Raw genomic sequence first — 17,606 nt, 5'->3', positions numbered from 1 at the left:
GGAAATGTACATACAAATTCTGCATCTGGGCAGCAATTACTTAGGGTTCCCGGGGCGAGGTTTGTCTCCACTACTAGGAGGACATTTTCCATCGCCGCCCCGGCCCTTTGGAACACGCTGCCCATAGAGCTCCGCTCAGCCACCTCCCTGGCCCAATTTAGACGGGATTTAAAGACCTTCCTGTTTGGGATCGCATTCCCTGATTAAAGTCCTCTAGGCCTCCTTCCTCCGCACTGGCAAAGGGATCGGCTAATCTGGGGCTTTTCTGTCTTTGTTTTTATGGAATTATTGTATGGATTTATTGTTTTATTGTATTGTTTTTAATCTGTTGTAAACCGCCCTGATCTGTTGGAAGGGCGGTATATAAATAAAAATTTTATTTATTTATTATTTATACAGTTCTGAAGACTTTCAAAGACACCAGAGTACATTTAAGTGATGCCTGACACAAGATTTAAGTTTCCTTCAGTGAGTCACTGTCAAGTATATTTTGAATTGCTTTATTTCTGTTGCTAGCTACTGCTACTGTTGCTAGCTAGCCACTGAATCCATACTGGGTTTGGGGCAGCAAAGGCAGAACCAAGTTAAAGGGCCCGCAGGATTGTTCACCTGTGATGCCAGAGACATTGCTTTGAGGTTAAAGGTGTTGTTCTGAATTTGGCTATGTTCAGCATCATAATAAACCAAGGTTTAATGTGTACAAAGAGCTTAATTCTGCATCCTGATTGATTATTTCACTGGCTTAATTAACCATGACTTTTGATCTGTAAATTGTATATCATGATGTGTGAATCCAGTGGGAGCTGCTCTCTGGTTTGTCTCTTCCCCAGGCCTGTAGCTAGGCCTTTATGAGCCCTGGGGCAAAAAGTACATTTGGGGCCCCTATATATATATATATTTTCTTTGGGGCCCCCTTTAGCTGGGGGCCCTGGAGCAGTGCCCCAGTTGCCCCAACCTAGCTACAGGCCTGCTCTTCCCCCATCAAGCCAGAGAAATAACCCTGGAACAAGTCATGGGTTATTGCTCTGGATTGCTGCGGGAGGACATAAGACAGTTGTTGCCAGGTTTCTATCACGTGATAAAGAAATCATAGACCAAAGGTTCATGGTTTGCTTAACTATTCCAAACACAAGTGGGTATGATTAAGTAGCATGAACATGTACACTGTTTTATTCTTGACAAATTGGAAATTTCTTTACACTGATGGCACTATTCCCCCAACAAAGTGACAAAGATCAATGAAGTGAGCAATGAAAAAGGGAAATGTTGAAAATGGAATTCAAATACCATATAAGGTGGACCTGTCCAGTGGCAATAACCTATTGGAATGTTATACACTCTGCATTACAAAAAATTCTTCAGTGCCAGATTAAGTTAAAACCTGAAAGCTTTTTGTTGAAAATTGGGGAAGAGAAACAGGAAAGAGTACATCTGAAATTTCTGTTTTATGCATAGTCACTGCAGCTAGAGTGGCATTCGCCCCAAAATGGAAAGACACTGAGATACCAACATTACAGGACTGGTTCATGAAATGCCTAAACATGGTGCAATTGCACAAATTAACAATGGTAATGAATAACAAACTAACACCGCAATGGGAAAAAGAGTGGGAAAAGTTCTATAACTTTTAAAAGAATTGAGGGAACTCATAGATGTTTGGTACTGGAAAACTGAGGAAATCACAATACAAATGTGTTACTGGTAATGTGTTACTGTATTTGTGAATATGAGAGTAGCTAAGAAAATCACAAAAGATATGTAAATTTAAGGAGATATTAATTCATGTAACAAACACAGATGTCTTATAAAGCGAAATAGACAATATATATAAATACGAATCGATAAACCTGACAAAGATTGTTGTAGGGAAGAACAAACATAATTAGTTCTTCAATATGCCAAACTATGAACGAATAGTATGGAAAAGGGCAAGGGGGGGGGGGGGGCGGAAATGACAGTATAAAAGAATGACAATGAATGCATAAATTGGGAACCAGTATTTACAGTACATAATTATTTGAAATACAATTAATTTGTGACGATTGTTGGATCAAGAATGTACTGACTTTAATTTTGTTACTATGGCAGGATACATACCTCCATTTTGTAGTGTGGCAGCAGCGGCAGTAGGGTTAGTGTGTGTGCACCATTCACACGCTCCCTAACCCTAGTACGTACTAGGCTAACCCTAGTATGTACTGGGAGCGAAAAATGGTGGCGCCCTGTCTACATGGGCGCCGCCATTTTGACGTGACGGACACCTAGCATCGTCACATCCCGGCGCACTTGTGATGCCGCAAGTGCGCCATTGGCACATTGCAGTGTCACAAGCGCGCCACAAGAAGAACACAATTTTTACAGGTTCTTTTTGTTCTGCAATGGAGCCATGCAATTTGGTTGCTGCGGCTCCCTTGCGGAGCAAACCAGGGCGGTGGGAAACCGCCCTTTTTGGGCGGTCTGTATCCCGCCATTGTCAAAAAACAATTAAAAAAAAGGAAATTTCTTTGCTTTCTCTAGCCAGGTTCAAAGCTAAGATAGCAGTTCAAACAGAGAAGGATGTAAAGAAAATAGAGAAATTAATAGTATGTATTATGCTTAACTTTGTGTTAGCAATAGCAGGTACATTTCCATACCACTTATCAGTGCAATTAAGCACTTCCTAAGCAGTTTACAATGTGTAAGCTAATTGTCCCCAGCAAGTTGGGTACTCATTTTAGCGGCTTACAGAATGATGCAAGGCTGAGTGGACCCTGGAGCCCCACCTGGCATCAAACTCACAACCTTGTGGCTGTGAATGGCTGTAGTACCAACATCTAACCATTGCACTACCAGAGCTCCTCCTTGTGTTACATCTTGGTAGTACAGAACTATTTCAAATTAATATCTACATAAATACCAATTTGATTGAACACCTCACTGCCCTAAGGCTTTGTGTTGCAAACTTTTGATTACAACTATAATGTTTTAGAGGAATGCTTAGCACCACAGAAACAATTTTTCCAAGTGCTCCAATCACATGCTTTATGTTATCTCGGTACTCCGAGATTTAATGGCTGCTTAAGACCACCAAGTGAATTAATGGGATGAGCTCAGATTTGAACAGGAACTAAGCTTACAGCACATGCTGTTAACTACTGCACTAAACCACGTTGATGCTAGGAGATAGTTCTGAAGATCTGACAATATATGTGCTTAAAATAAATTGATATATTGCTCTATCTTTGTTTAGATAATCTTTTATTTAATAAAACTATATTTCTCTTGACTATGAAATAATGAGGAAAGACTTTCTGAATGTCATGTCTAAATTGTTTATATTTTACAACAAATATAAATAATGCCTTGTCATCAGAAATGAAAACACCTTCAGAAAAGACAAGGATTAAAAACTAATGCAAAGCCATATTTTAAATTTACAGCTAATAAATAAAGCAACCAATATTGATGACTCATCAGTTAATGTTTCTAGCTCTGTTTAAGATGCAAGAGGGATACAAAATGAAAGTAAGAAAAATATATATGGGAGAACCAGTTGCATCAAGTAACCTTTGTGCAAAATGGGCAGGTAATCATGGTTTCTTTGGCTACTGTCCATCACAGGAATGGATACTGCCAGTGCTTGGTGGACTGCATTGAACCCCCATAGGATTTCAGGGGGTCTCACTCCCCTGCTGTGCTACTTCAAATTTACAATTGTCTTACAATTGTCATTCCTCCTCATCTGTTCAAGGCCCACGAGAAACCATTTTAGAATTAGGAAGTAATCTAGTAGTTAACTTATGCTTTACTTCTTGGTTGAAAAAGAGCCTCTCCTTAGCCTCAAATAGCAAAGAATCATAGAATTGTAGAGTTGGAAGAGACTACAAGGGCCATCCAGTCCAACCCCCTGCCATGCAGGAACTCTCAATCAAAGCATCCCTGACAGAATGACATCAAGCCTCTGTTTATAGACCTTCAAGGAAGGAGACTCCACTACACTCTGAGTGAGTATGTTCCACTGTTGAACAGCCCTTACTGTCAGAAAGTTCCTCCTAATGTTGAGGTGCAATCTCTTTTCCTGTACCTTGCATCCATTGTTCCGGGTCCTATTCTCTGGAGCAGCAGAAAACACTTGCTCCCTCCTCAATATGATATCAATTCAAATGTTTAAACAGGGCTATCATATCACCTCTTAACCTTCTCTTCTCCAGGATAAACATCCCCAGCTCCCTAAGGCATTCCTCATAGGACATGGTTTCCAGACCCTTCACCATTTTAGTCGCTCTCCTTTGGACATGCTCCAGTTTCTCAACATCCTTTTTAAATTGTGGTGCCCAGAACTAGACACAGTATTCCAGGTGGGGTCTGACCAAAGCAGAATAGACTGGCACCGTTACTTCCCTTGATCTAGACACTATGCGTCTATTGATGCAGCCTAAAATTGCATTAGCCTTTTTAGCTGCCGCATCGCACTGTTGACTCATGTTCAATTTGTGGTCTACTTGGACTCCTAGATCCCTTTCACACATAGTTTCATTCAGCCAGGTGTCCCCCATCCTATATCTGTGCATTTTATTTTTCCGCCCTAAGTGCAATACCTTACATTTCTCTGTGTTGAATTTCATTTTGTTAGCTTTGGCCCAGCTTTCTAGTCTATTCAGGTCATTTTGAATTTTGATCCTGTAATAGCTACTCTTCCTAATTTGGTGTCATCTGCAAATTTCTTAACCATGCCCCCAATACTGTCATTCAAGTTATTGATAAAGATGTTGAATAGCACTGGGCTCAGGACAGAGCCCTGTGGGACCCCACTGGTCACTTCTCTCCAGGATGAAAAGGAGCCATTGTTGAGCACCCTTTGGGTTCGGCCAGTCAACCAATTACAAATCCATGTAACAGTTACCTTGTTTAGCCCACATTTTACAAGCTTGTTTGCAAGAATGTCATGGGGAACCTTGTCAAAGGTCTTACTGAAATCAAGATATACTATACTATATCCACAGCATTCCCTTCATCTACCAAGCTGGTAATTTTATCAAAAAGAGAGATTAGATTTGTCTGGCATGACTTCTTTCTCTGAAACCCATGTTGACTTTTTGTGATTATGGAATTGCCATCTAGATGTTCACAGACTCTCTGTTTAATGATCTACTCCAGAATCTTTCCTGGTACTGATGTCAGACTAACTGGACGATAATTGTTTGGATTCTCTTTTTTTCCCTTTTTGAAGATGGGGACAACGTTTGCCCTCCTCCAGTCTTCTGGCACTTCTCCTGTTCTCCAGGAGTTCTCAAAGATTATTGCCAATGACTCCGATATCACATTTGCCAGTTCTTTTAATACTCTTGGGGGCCATTCACATTACCTTTTACACCGGTTTTGAAATCAATTCTTCCACATGAAGTTCATATTGGGCCCGATTCTGTCACAATCCATGTTGAGGCTTGCACAAGGAAATGCCCCTTACCCCAGGGTATCCAGAATCGGGCTAAAATCCATCTTTTCTCAAAAGACCCGGGTTCCGTGAAATATGAACTTGCCCTTGATCATGATCAGGGCAAATTCTGGGAGGGATTAAGGTCTGAGGGAGGTCAGAGGTCAGAGCATTCCCTCCCCTCATCGGAGGGGAGGGGGAGAAGGAGGAGGAGGAAAGAGCTGAAGAAAAAAGGGGAATCTGGAGGCAAAGGGTGACAGGAGGCAAAAAGGGGGTGACTGATGGGGTCAATTCAGGGCAGGTCGGGGGGGCAGAAGAGGTCAAGCATCTGCTATCCATCAGGGACCATTTCCCTTTGATTTTTATTTTTTTTAAATTATTTTTGGCAAAAAATGCACATGTTTGTAGGTAAAGATATATAGATATATAGAGATATATAGATAGATTGTGAGCAGGAGCAAGGGTCAATTCAGGGCAAGTCAGGGCACTACAGCAAGGGAAGCCTCTGCTATCCAGCAGAGACCTTTTTCCTTTGGATTTTATTTTTTCAAAATTATTTTTGGCAAAAAATGCGCATATTTTTTCCTTTGGAATGACTGCTGCAATGAGAATGAATGGCAATGAGAATGAATGGCCCCTTAGAATTCGAATGTAATGTTGCAACTTGGCAAATTGATACAGCTGTTGCTACTGTCTTCAGGGGTAGCCTATTTTTTCCTTTAGAATGACTGCTGCAATGCTGAATGTTACAATTCGAATGTAATGTTGCAACTTGGCAAATTGATACAGCTTTTGCTACTGGCTTCAGGGGTAGGACTGCTGCAAAGCGAATGAATGTTAGAAATCGAATGTAATGCTTCTCTTTCCAATTAGGCAAACTGGCAAATTGATACAGCTTTTGCTACTGTCTCTACGGAATTCAGGGGTAGCCTAGGGAAAGCCCCCCCCCCCCCCCAATGCATCCTTTTCTGGCATTCCGAGGTGAGGAATTAATGTTGTTGTTGTTGTTATTGTTGTTATTATTACCTGTGTATGAGGCATTCTGGGGTGCCAAGGGAGTAGGATACAGGCTACAGAGATGGCACTAGCTTTCATGTTGGGGTTGAAAATGGGGCCAAGGGCAGATCATAATCTACAACACTGACCCAAATGCCCACAACACACACACACCCCAGAGGTTTTTAAATTTGACAAGTGGTGCCTGGTCCTTTAAAAAAAGGGGAGGGGTGGAAAGCACACTTCTGATGCCCCTATCAGTGCTGGAAACGTCACCTATGACCATTGCGGAACTAACTGATTGACAGCCAGGCATCTTCACCTTAAACCCGAATTCTCCAAGAGGGCATTCGTGTTAAAATGCCCCTGATTGTTAGTCAGCACTTGCTTCCGGAGAGATTCGGGAGGGAGCCCCCCGAATTTGACCAGTTCGTTCCAGAGCAATGCCACCAGTGTGAATGAGGCCTTGGATGTATTAAAACTCCACCAGGGCTAGCCTGAAGAAAGAGAGCCCTCCCTCCCATCCATCTGCTTTGGTCCAGGTCTCAGAGGAAGAGTATAACCACTGGACCTCATCCCCTTTCCCACCACCATTCCCTTCTCCTTTTGTGTCGTGTCTTTTAGATTGTAAGCCTGAGGGCAGGAAAAAGTCTAATTAAAAATAATAATTATAAGCCGCTCTGATAGCCTTTGGGGCTGAAGGGTGGGGTATAAATACCATAAATAAATAATAAAATAAATAAATAGTTCATCAGGTCCTGGAGACTTATATTCATTTAGATTAACCAGATATTCCTGTACTATCTCTTTACTTACTCTGTGCTGAATTTCCCCTATTCTGTCCTCAGGTTGAGCACCCTTTGGCTTTTCTGAGAAGACTGAAGCAAAGAATTTGTTGAGTAATTCTGTCCTCTGTTAGCATTTTGCCATCGTTTCTACGCAGTGGCCCTAGCATTTCCTTCTTCTTCCTTTTGCTGTGGACATATCCAAAAAAGCCCTTTTTATTGTTCTTAACCTCTCTAGCAAGCCTGAGTTCATTCTGCATATTAGCTTCTCTGACTTTACCTCTACACATGCTAGCTATTTGTTTCAATTCCCCTTTGGTGATTTCCCCATTTTTCCATTTCTTATACAGTGGACCCTTGTTATACGCTGGGCTTTGCTTCCAAGTTCCCCTGTGGATAACAGAATCCGTGGATGCTCAAGTCCCATTAAATATAATGATGTAGCAAAATGTTGTCCCTTATAAAAAATGGAAAATCAAGGTTTGATATTTGAAATTTATACTCTTTTTTAACATTTTCAAACTGTGGATACTTTCATCCGTGTATAAAATATCCGTGTATAAGAAGGGCTGACTGTACATGTTCCATTTAAAAGTTAGCTCAGTTGAAAGTTCTTTAGTCATCCATCCTGGTTTCTTGAGACACCTCCCATTTTTCTTCCTCACTGGAACTGTTTTAAATTGTGCCTTCAGTATTTCCCTTTTGATAAACTCCCATCCATCCTAACTCCCTTCTCTTTTAGTATTTCTGACCATGGGATCACCCTCAATACTTCTCTAGGTTACTGAAATCCGCTCTCCTAAAGTCTAGAATGCGTGTTTGACTATGCCTGGCTTCTCCTTTCCACTGTATAACAAACTCCAGGAGAACATGGCCACTTCCACCTAATGATCCCACCACTTGCACCCCATTAACCAAGTCATCCCTGTTGGTTAGAATCAGATCTAAAATAACTGACCCCCTTGTTGCCTCTTCCACCTTTTGGACAATGAAATTGTCTTTGAGGCAAGTGAGGAATTTGCTAGACCTGGAGAGTATGGTGACATTTATCCCCATAATTCTTACAAATTTTATTTTTATTTAAAAGAGGTGTTTTTTTTTTACATTTTTTGCAGGGCTGAAAATGTTCTTTCTTTTCCCATAATAACCTTGATGGGTGCATTTGGGCCACAGGCTGCACTTGTCCACCAAGTCTATGTTGTAGTATAGCGACCATCCCAAAAAAAGTGGCTTAAATCAGGAATGGTGAATGTATGGCCTTCCAGATGTTGTTGGATTAATCTGTCAGCATCCCTCATTATTATATTTGTGGGCTAGGCTGATAGGATTGAACCAGTGGTTGTTGTACAGATCCATTTATTTACTTGATCGGGGGGGGGGGGATCTGGATCAGAGAAGGACAACCTCTGGGGTATGTGTGCACACAGAGATCTGCTACTACAAAATGCTGATGAAGAAGAGATTCTCCATCTATAAATTTATTTGTCACTTATAATCTTAATAGGCAAAAAAATACTGTATACAAAACAATATTGTATACAAATCACACAAGAAGAAGTTAAACAAAATGGCTGGAGATTAAGCCTTAGGAGGAACAGCACAGGGATCTGGGTATGCTTAGCCTGGATGAGAGAAGACTGAGAGGTGTCATGATACTTTAAGTATGTGAAGGGATGTCATGTAGAAGATGGAACAAGCTTGTTTTCTACTGTTACAGAAGCTAGGATACAGACCATGAGATTAAAATTGCAAGAAAACTAAACTTCAGGAAGAAATTCGTGGTAGTAATGACAGGGGAATGGACTGCTTTAAAAGGTGGTAGACTCTCCTTCATTGGAACTTTTTAAATAGAGGCTAGGTGACCATCTCTCAGGAATGCCTTTGCTGTGCATGGCAGGGGGCTGGTTTAAATGGCCCTTGGGGACATAGAATCATAGAACAATAGTAGGGAAGGATCCCAAGGGTCATCTAATGCAGCACTCTATCAAGCAGAAATACATAGCTAAAACACTCCTGAGATATGGACACCCAATCTATGGTCCAAAACACATTGCAGAAATAATTCAGTTTAAGACTGCTTTAACTGCCCTGGCTCAATGCTAGGAAATTCTGGGAACTGTAGTTTTGTGAGACACTTAGCCTTCTCTGTCAGAGAGCTCTGGTGCTACAATAGACTACAATCCCCAGGATTCCCTAGCACTAAACCAGGGCAGTTAGAGCAGTCGCAAACGATTATTTCTGTGGTGTGTTGTGGACTTATGTTAAATGACCTCCAAAGGAGGAAAGTCTACTACCTTCCAAGAAAGTCTGTTCCACTGGTGCAAAGTCATCCTCATGCATGATATTTCATAATGTTTCAGACTCCCACCAACTTGTCAGGCAATGGAAGCCTGCAAGGAAACAGGGTGTGTGACTATTCAGCTTCTTCCATGCTTTGAATAGTGATGGTGAGATTGGTGGTGTCAGAAATTCTGTGGCATCTCAGGGAACTCTTTGGGGGCTATAAAGTAGATCTTGGGTGCTGCACACAGCTTATACATCATCTGTTGTCCAATTCCAGACCACCAACTAAAATACTTCTATAGTCACAGTTTCCTTATACTCAACACCTGAGTACTACACTATGTTTGCAAGAATTTTTCTAAGGTCAAGGTATTAGCCTAATTCATCCAGGCAATCACTCCAAGAAAATAAACCAAGTGGGAAAACACCTGAAAAGAATCAGGGTCAAATGAGATGTTAAGTAGAATGCATATACTTTGTGATTAGCATATTTTATTTTTCACAGTGGGATTTCCTCAGAGATACATATTTGAACAGTCAGACTTGCTGAATTAAGTTTGTGTTTATCTCACAGTGACCAACAACAAAACAAAATACACTAAATAAATTCAAGGTATCCTGCTGAGGACTATCATACACTACGGCAAACATATGCTTTTACATGCTAAGCAACTTGTTTGACTCTCAGAACCATAACTGAGCCCATTGTGGCACATCCGCTCAAGAACATGCTCTAATCCTCTAATGTCTAGGTCCAGTTTTTTAAACTCCCTGTACTCTTAGTATGTGTTTCTTTTGTATCATTTATGAATCTAGCAAAGGCTAAGTATGAGGGGAAAGATGAAACAAATATAGCTTGCATGACAGCAATTCTTTTTTCTACATTAGATTATGAGGTGATAACACTAACCTTATTTGAAGCCATGTAAGCATTGGTGTGGTGCCTCCTCCAAACACCCAGACTGTGAAGAATACAATTAGTAAGGTGGTTGTAAACATCATTTGCTTAGGCTGAGATTCTGTGTCCCGTATAGCCAGTGCAAAGGCTATTGCACCACGTAAACCTTCAAAAGACACAATGGGAAAAGATAACATGTTCAAAAGTGCAGAAGAAGAGCAATGTTTCTACCACAATTGTATTTGCAGGGAATTGAGGTCATGTCAAATCACAAATTATAATGTATATTAGAAATTTGACACTATCGCCAGATATATAGAGGATTTCTCCTTTCTGGAGTCTTTAGGACAGGGACCTGTGAGGAATGCTTTAGTTTTAAATTTTCTGCACTGACCAGAGTAAACTGGAAAGACTGGACTATATGTCATCTTCTACCAGTAGCTTGGTGCCTATTCTTTCTGCAACTGTTGCTTGTGTGGCTCTTATTATATGCTTAGTTCCATCAATAATTATCTGCTTACACATATTTGTACCTGTTAGATAATTGTACATCCAATAAGAATTAGAATACAGTTGTAGATATGGTACCAGAGACCACAGCATTTGATTGTCCTGATGTATAACCTGTACTCAGGACAAGGGGCTATCATGAGTACAGAATACAGAGAAATGGAATGGTTTCCAATTGGCAAGAGGGTCAGGGAAGGCGTCATCTGTCTGTTTAACTTGTATGCTGAAACACATAGTATTTAAAACAGGAATAGACTTGGAGGAAAGAGGCATAAAAATTGGTGGAAGGAATATCAACAATTTGAGATATGCAGATGATACCATACTACTAGCAGAAAATAGAAAAGGCATGCAATGATTACTGGTAAAACTCAAGGAAGAAAGTGAAAAGGCAGGTTTACAGAAGTACAGTAAGAAAATAAAAATAATGAGCACAGATGATTTACATAGCTCGAAAATACATGATGAAAACTTGTACATAGTTCAAGATTTTCCATAACTTGGCTCAGTCATTAATCAGAATGAATATTTCAATAAAGAAATTGGAAGAAGACTAGGACTTGGGAGGGCAGTTTTAAAGGAACTAGATAAGATTCTGAAATGTACAGCTATATTATTGAATACTAAAGTGAGGATGCTCCATGCTATCATATTTTTCATTTCTGTGTATGAATGTGAAAGCTGCACAGTGAAGAAAGCTGACAGAAAGAAAATCAACTAATTTGAAACGTGGTGCTGGAGAAGAGTCCTGTGGATACCATGGACTGCTAAAAAACAAATAAATGGCTCCTAGAGCAAATCAAGCCTGAACTCTCCTGAGGAGCCAAGATGATTGAACTGACACTGTTATATTTTGGCCATATGATGAGAAGACAAAACTCACTAGAAAAGACAATAATGCTTGGTAAAGTTGTGAGCAATAGGAAAAGAAGAAGAATACACTTCATATGAATAGACTCAAGCAGAGAAGCCATGACCATGAACCTGTAAGAGCTGAGCAGTTCTGAATAGGGTATCTTGGATAGTGTGCCTTTGGAGGTCTCTCCTTCGTAGGGTTTGCTTGACAGCTGTTAACAACAAGATTCTATACATTTAAATATACATCATGCATTTATTAAATGTAAAAATGCTTAGCATAGATGAAGAGCATACTGTACTTTTTTAACAAAGTACAGTATGCTCTTCATTTATGCTAAGCATTTTTACAAATTGATGTGTAAACTAGTTTGTATGTATTTATTCCTGAGGTATGGTACTTCCTTGTTTTTGAGATATGTTTCTGAAAAGATCCTCCCACTCTATGTGAAAAGAAAACCTATAACTGTAAAATAAAAGCAGTAACCAGTCCTAAAACCATCAAATCTTCATGAAAATTATTTTAGAACCTTCTTACTAAAGGCCTTTTGAGTAATGGTTTGACTCATACTGGCAAACTTTCCCCAGGATCAAGAGTCTGATTCTGCAAACAAAATGGCCCTTTCATTTGTCCAAAGGTTTGATCAAGTGTAAAACCTACATGTAGCACAAATTCTGGTTCTAGAAATGAAATAATGCAGAAATGCTTCAGCTATACTTTTGAGCTTGAAATGTAAATAGAGATGGAATGGTGTGTACAAATGTGCCTTCAGAAATATTTTACGTTATAGAAGAAAAACCTGGAGCTCACTATGGCCTCATTGGATCCCAGTGATAAATATTATCTCTGCCAGCTGGTTGAAAATATTCTTGAATAAGCTGTTGATGCAACTCCCGATATTTTTTAGTTTGTACCAATTATTTAGATCCATTTCAGTTTGAACTTCAAATTGACGCTGGTACTGAAATGGGTTTGAACACCCTGACAGAATAACTGTGTTGATGAAAGGATAGGGGAATCTCCTGCATTTCCCATCAGCCTGTGGTTGGAATCCTCTAGGTGACATAGGCATTTGTAATCCCATGTCCACAAACTCTCCTCCTCCAATTGTGTAGCCAGGAAGAAAGAGGGAGCAGTCCCTGCCCTATTACCAGATGATGGCATTACTAGTAGAGACAATCAAAGAAACATTTTATTGGATCTTAGCCTTTGATACCATTGACCATGACATTTTTCTGGATTGCCTGTGCAAGGTGGGGAATGAGGACACAATGTTTGAATGGTTATATTATTATAAGGATGCTATTTCCAGTTAGGGTGTTATAGACTCACTGGTCTGTCCCACTGTAGTTATTGTATGTGATGTTGCACAGTTCTGTTGTTTTCTATGGTTTAATAGCTCCATGCCCCTTGTGAGAGAGGATCTTTAGGGATTGGAGTGATGTTTCATCAACTTGCAGATGACACTGAACTCTCTTTTCCATAGTTCAGGTGTAGATTTGGTGGTCTGAATTGTAGAACAGAATTTGTAATGTACTGGGTGAAAGTTAATAAACTAAAGATCAATCCATGCATGATGGAAGGTTGAGAAGTATTCCTCTCTGAGAGTGGGTTCTCATCCCATTCTTGATAACATTGCCTTTTCTGTAAAGAATCAGATTTCAGGGATACTCTTAGACCTTGCCTTGCCTTTGAAATTCCTTTCATGAACAAAAACACTACAGACTATACTTTGCATCAGCTCCTAGAGGCAGGAAATGAGTTAAACCAGATTAAGTCTGCAGTGTTATACTCACAGTACATCCTGGGAAATCTGTTTTATTTATGTAGGTTAATGAGAACCAGAAACTCTGAAAGATTCAAGTCAAAATTGGGAGTCAGGAAGTAAATGAAGTTACCAAGGCAGTATTAGTAAAAAGAACCTAAAAAATCTGTTTCCAAACTGCAATGAAAGGCTATTTTACAGAATTCTAACCTGAATATTAAGAAGTAATCCACATGTTTGTGACTTCATATTTGTAATCCTGTTTGGAAATTATGCTAGAGTGAAAAGGGTCTTCCTTTGATACTATGTAAGTACATCCCCCAGTGCAGGCAGTCACAAGCATGTGCATGCACGCACACCCTTTCTCACTTTTGACTCAGTGGGTGGGCAGCTAATTGACTGTTGTGCAATGGGTCAGTGTCATGACTGTGGTGTTCAGTGCACAATCAGAATATGGGATCCAGTGTTATTATGTTAATGTAAATTTATACAACATTAAAAGTGTATAGGATCTTGGCCCATAACATCTGAAATGTGACATTTCATGTTGGTATCTTATGGCCATCTGTTCTTGCAAAGTTTGATGCATTGAGAAAATTAGCTTGGGGAGAAGCCTTAAAAGCACACTTGAATACAGAGCATCTCTTCACAGGGGCTCTGAAATGTGCATGGTGTTGCATTATCTATTTATTCAGCTGCTTTGTTTTATTCCTTTATGTAAAAATATGCTTTTCTCAAATGTAAATGCCATGTGGATTTACTACTGGAATGTACAGAGGACAGTATTCTATAAACAATAGCACAGCTACTGAATGCTTAAAGGCCAGCATTATTTGAGGCATGCTTTGCAGAAATCTATGGTTGTTTGTGGCTCTTTGGGGAGAACAGAAGAAACAGTGCCAGGCTATTTCCATTTTAGATTTTAATGTTCCTAGCGTAGGGAGAATCACATTTCATTTGTGCTATGCAGTTTAATTCATACGCAGCAAACTTTACAATGTTTTAGGGAGGGAAATCTATTCTGTTTAACAAAAAGACATATATCAAATCATATTTTATGGTGCCAGCAAGTCATGTTTTTGGCAATTTATTTATGATAGGTAGAATCTTATTAATTCCTATGTTGCTCATAATCTGAAAGAGAGCACTCGTCCCAGATTTTCAGAAGAATGACCACCAAAGAAGGGTGAGCAGGAAAGACCACAAGCCAAATAGCTAGTCTCAATGAAGGAGTCCATGGGTCTGAGTCTGCAGGATCTGAGCAGAGAGGTAGAGGTAGACATCTTGGAGATGTCTCATCCACAGGGTCACCATGAGTCAAAGTCAACTTGAGGGCAATTAACAACAACAACAAAAATGCTGCTTAGTTCTGACAATGAATATTTCTGGTATGACCTACAGTTACTGAATAAAGCTTTCCTGGTTTTCTGAACTTGGTTGACTGCCAGACTTGACACACACATGTTCCCTCAAGTCTTGAGAGTCAAAGCCATTTAGGGTTTCAAAAGTCATCATAAGCACCTTGACTTCAGATAAGAAACATATTGGCAGCCAGTACAATTCTACTAAGACTGGTGTGCTATGCTATCTATATGGTACTCCAGTTGGCAGTCAAGCTGCATTTTGCACTAACTGTAGCTTCTAAGTCTTCTTCAAGGACATCCCCTGTAGAGCACATTATAGTAGTCTAACCAGTTACCAGTGCATGGAAAACTGTGGCTAGGTTATCTCTGCCTGGGAAAAGCTGTAGCTGGCATACCCGTTGAAGTTTAACAGTGGGGTATAAATAATAATAATAATAATAATAATAATAATAATGTTGGTGCCAGAGAGTCCACTTGGGCCTCCCGTAACAAGCATGGATGCAGGTGCACTCCCAAGTTACAATAAGGCCCACTGCTGAACACAGGAGCTTCCTGGCCATTCTGTCCTTTCTTTTTACTGCTACTTACTTTACTTGTCCTATCTGAACATCTATTTACTTGTCCTTTCTGAACATTAAAGTAGTGATGTGAGTGAAAAGATAGAATAGGATTCTCCACATGCAAGCCTGTGGATCAGAGGTAGTGGTAATAGTAGCTAAGAGGAGAAGTCATTCAAACCCAAACTGTTAAGATTCATAGCCTTTTCTCAGTTGCTCTCAGTACATGATAAAGTGGCTTGACATTTCTAACTGTGAGATTTGCAGAAAGTGCTTCCATGTTGACACGACATGTGCAATTTTGTGTTATTTGGAATTTGTTAGGATGGTTACGACCACATATTGGCATAGGCTAAAAGCAAAGACAAAGTCTTCAATGTTAGTGGTGGCTTGTGGATTCCATGTTAAAAGCCTAATCAGGATTGGATTAAGACCTTTGGAGGCCCTAAGCACTTAAAAGATTTTGGTGCCCCCATATATATCTAATTCAAAATATAAGCAATAATAAACTATAAAATAATTATTATTTTTAAAATGAACCAAAACATACAGTAAAATGAAAACTGTTCATTTTGTATACTTGAACTTTATATTTGAAAAGTTTTCTCCTGCCTTTTTTTAATTACAAAGTCTTGATCAGATCAGTTCAGATCAGAAACTTTATGTGATGCATCCCTTCCCTTGATGCCCTATGCATGTGCTTATTTTGATTAATGGTTAAACCAGCCCTGGGGGTAGTGAATATTTTCTGGGCTTTCTGGCTTATGACAACTCTAAGGTGAACCTATCACATGGTTTTCTTGGCAGAATTTGTTTTTCCTTTGCCTTCCTCTGAGGTTGAGAATGTGAGTTGCCCAAGATCACCTGGGGATTTCCATGGTTGAGTGGGTATTTGAACCCTTGTCACCACAGTCCATGTCCAGCACTTAAACCACTATATCATGCTGGCTTTCCATAGCTGTGCTCGTTTTTTTAATATGAAGAACACATATTTACTTACATTTTTAAAAATATGAACCTGATATTCATAGTTTCTTTTGCATGATGGAAAATGGGAAGTTATACATGCCTAACTGCTAATAGTCTTGCAGATGAGGAATTGGATACATTTAAAAAATATTCTCAGACAATATCTCAAAAGCTTAGATTTCTTTTCCAGTCACTAACATTGATGTCTCACAATGCTATGGATTTTTTAAAATGTGTGTATCTATATGAACTAAATAGGTGCCAGACTTCTTCAAAGACTTTTTAAGCAATGGAAACAGAAATCTGCCTTGTACAAAGTTATATTAGTTGTTCATGCAAAGTAATGAACAATTTTAAAAGGGACTTTTTTAATGTTTGAGACAAAGGTGCCTCATAAAAACTGACTTTTAAGCTGCAGTGTGGAATTGCTTTTACAAGGTTATAGCAAAGGCAATATTATACACCTACAGAGACTAAATAAAATAGCAAAAAGATAATGGTAGGGGGAGAACTAGATCCACAAATCAAACATTTCCCATAGAGTGGTAATAAGTAAGCTAAGCATGAGCCAAAGGTATGGCATATTTACAAAAGCACCCCCTCCTGGGGCCTTGACATACAAAAGAAATTGCTATATTTTGCCCCTGTGAAAAGGCTTTTTAACATGCCTTATTATTTTCTGAAAATACAGAAACCAAATTCTAAATTCCATATAATGGGCAAGTCCTTTAAATTAAATCAGTAATTCAAACATGATGCTGAGAAAACTTAATAGATATTTACGAATTTTATATAAGCCCCCCGTCACTCTAGTGGGAAGGATATAGTAACCTGGATTTGTTTCTCCAACCAATAAAATGCAGCTGCATCTAGAGATTCCTGAGATACCCTTTGAATAATGCACAACCATACCAAGAAGGTTCACTTGGGACATGAAACAAACCTGCTGTATCCAGATGGATTTCCCAGAGCTGTCAGAGTAACCAGTGTTTAATAATAATTCAGATTAAAATCTCCCTATAAAAGAGTCTGTTCTTATAAATATGGGTGTGATTTGAACCACTCTTCATGAAGAAAACTAAAAAAAAGCCCTCTTACATTCATTGTACACCTTGTGATCCCTGCTTTGCCAGAAAGCTAATACTTGCAAGATGCTTAGAAACTTGGAACAAGGTTGTTGTTTTTCTAAACATATGTCTACTATTACACC

At 39.4% G+C, this 17,606-nt stretch overlaps 1 protein-coding gene across 1 annotated transcript in view; it reads right to left on the bottom strand.

Moving 5' to 3' along the window:
* LOC149318157 (sodium/hydrogen exchanger 9-like) overlaps window positions 1-17,606 on the bottom strand; it is a 410,327-nt gene that overhangs the window by 178,066 nt on the left and 214,655 nt on the right. Inside the window, exon 12 of the mRNA XM_089509098.1 lies at window positions 10,388-10,541. Within this exon, the coding sequence (XP_089365224.1) occupies window positions 10,388-10,541 (154 nt within the window). The remainder of the gene's footprint in view (window positions 1-10,387; window positions 10,542-17,606) is intronic.

The sequence above is a fragment of the Sceloporus occidentalis genome, unplaced genomic scaffold (assembly GCF_023333645.1).
Source record: "Sceloporus occidentalis isolate IW3139 unplaced genomic scaffold, rSceOcc1.0.p SCAF_2, whole genome shotgun sequence".
NCBI lineage: Eukaryota > Metazoa > Chordata > Lepidosauria > Squamata > Phrynosomatidae > Sceloporus > Sceloporus occidentalis.
The sequence above is the reverse complement of the archived record's forward strand: the minus strand, read 5'-3'. Positions and strand labels throughout refer to the sequence as shown.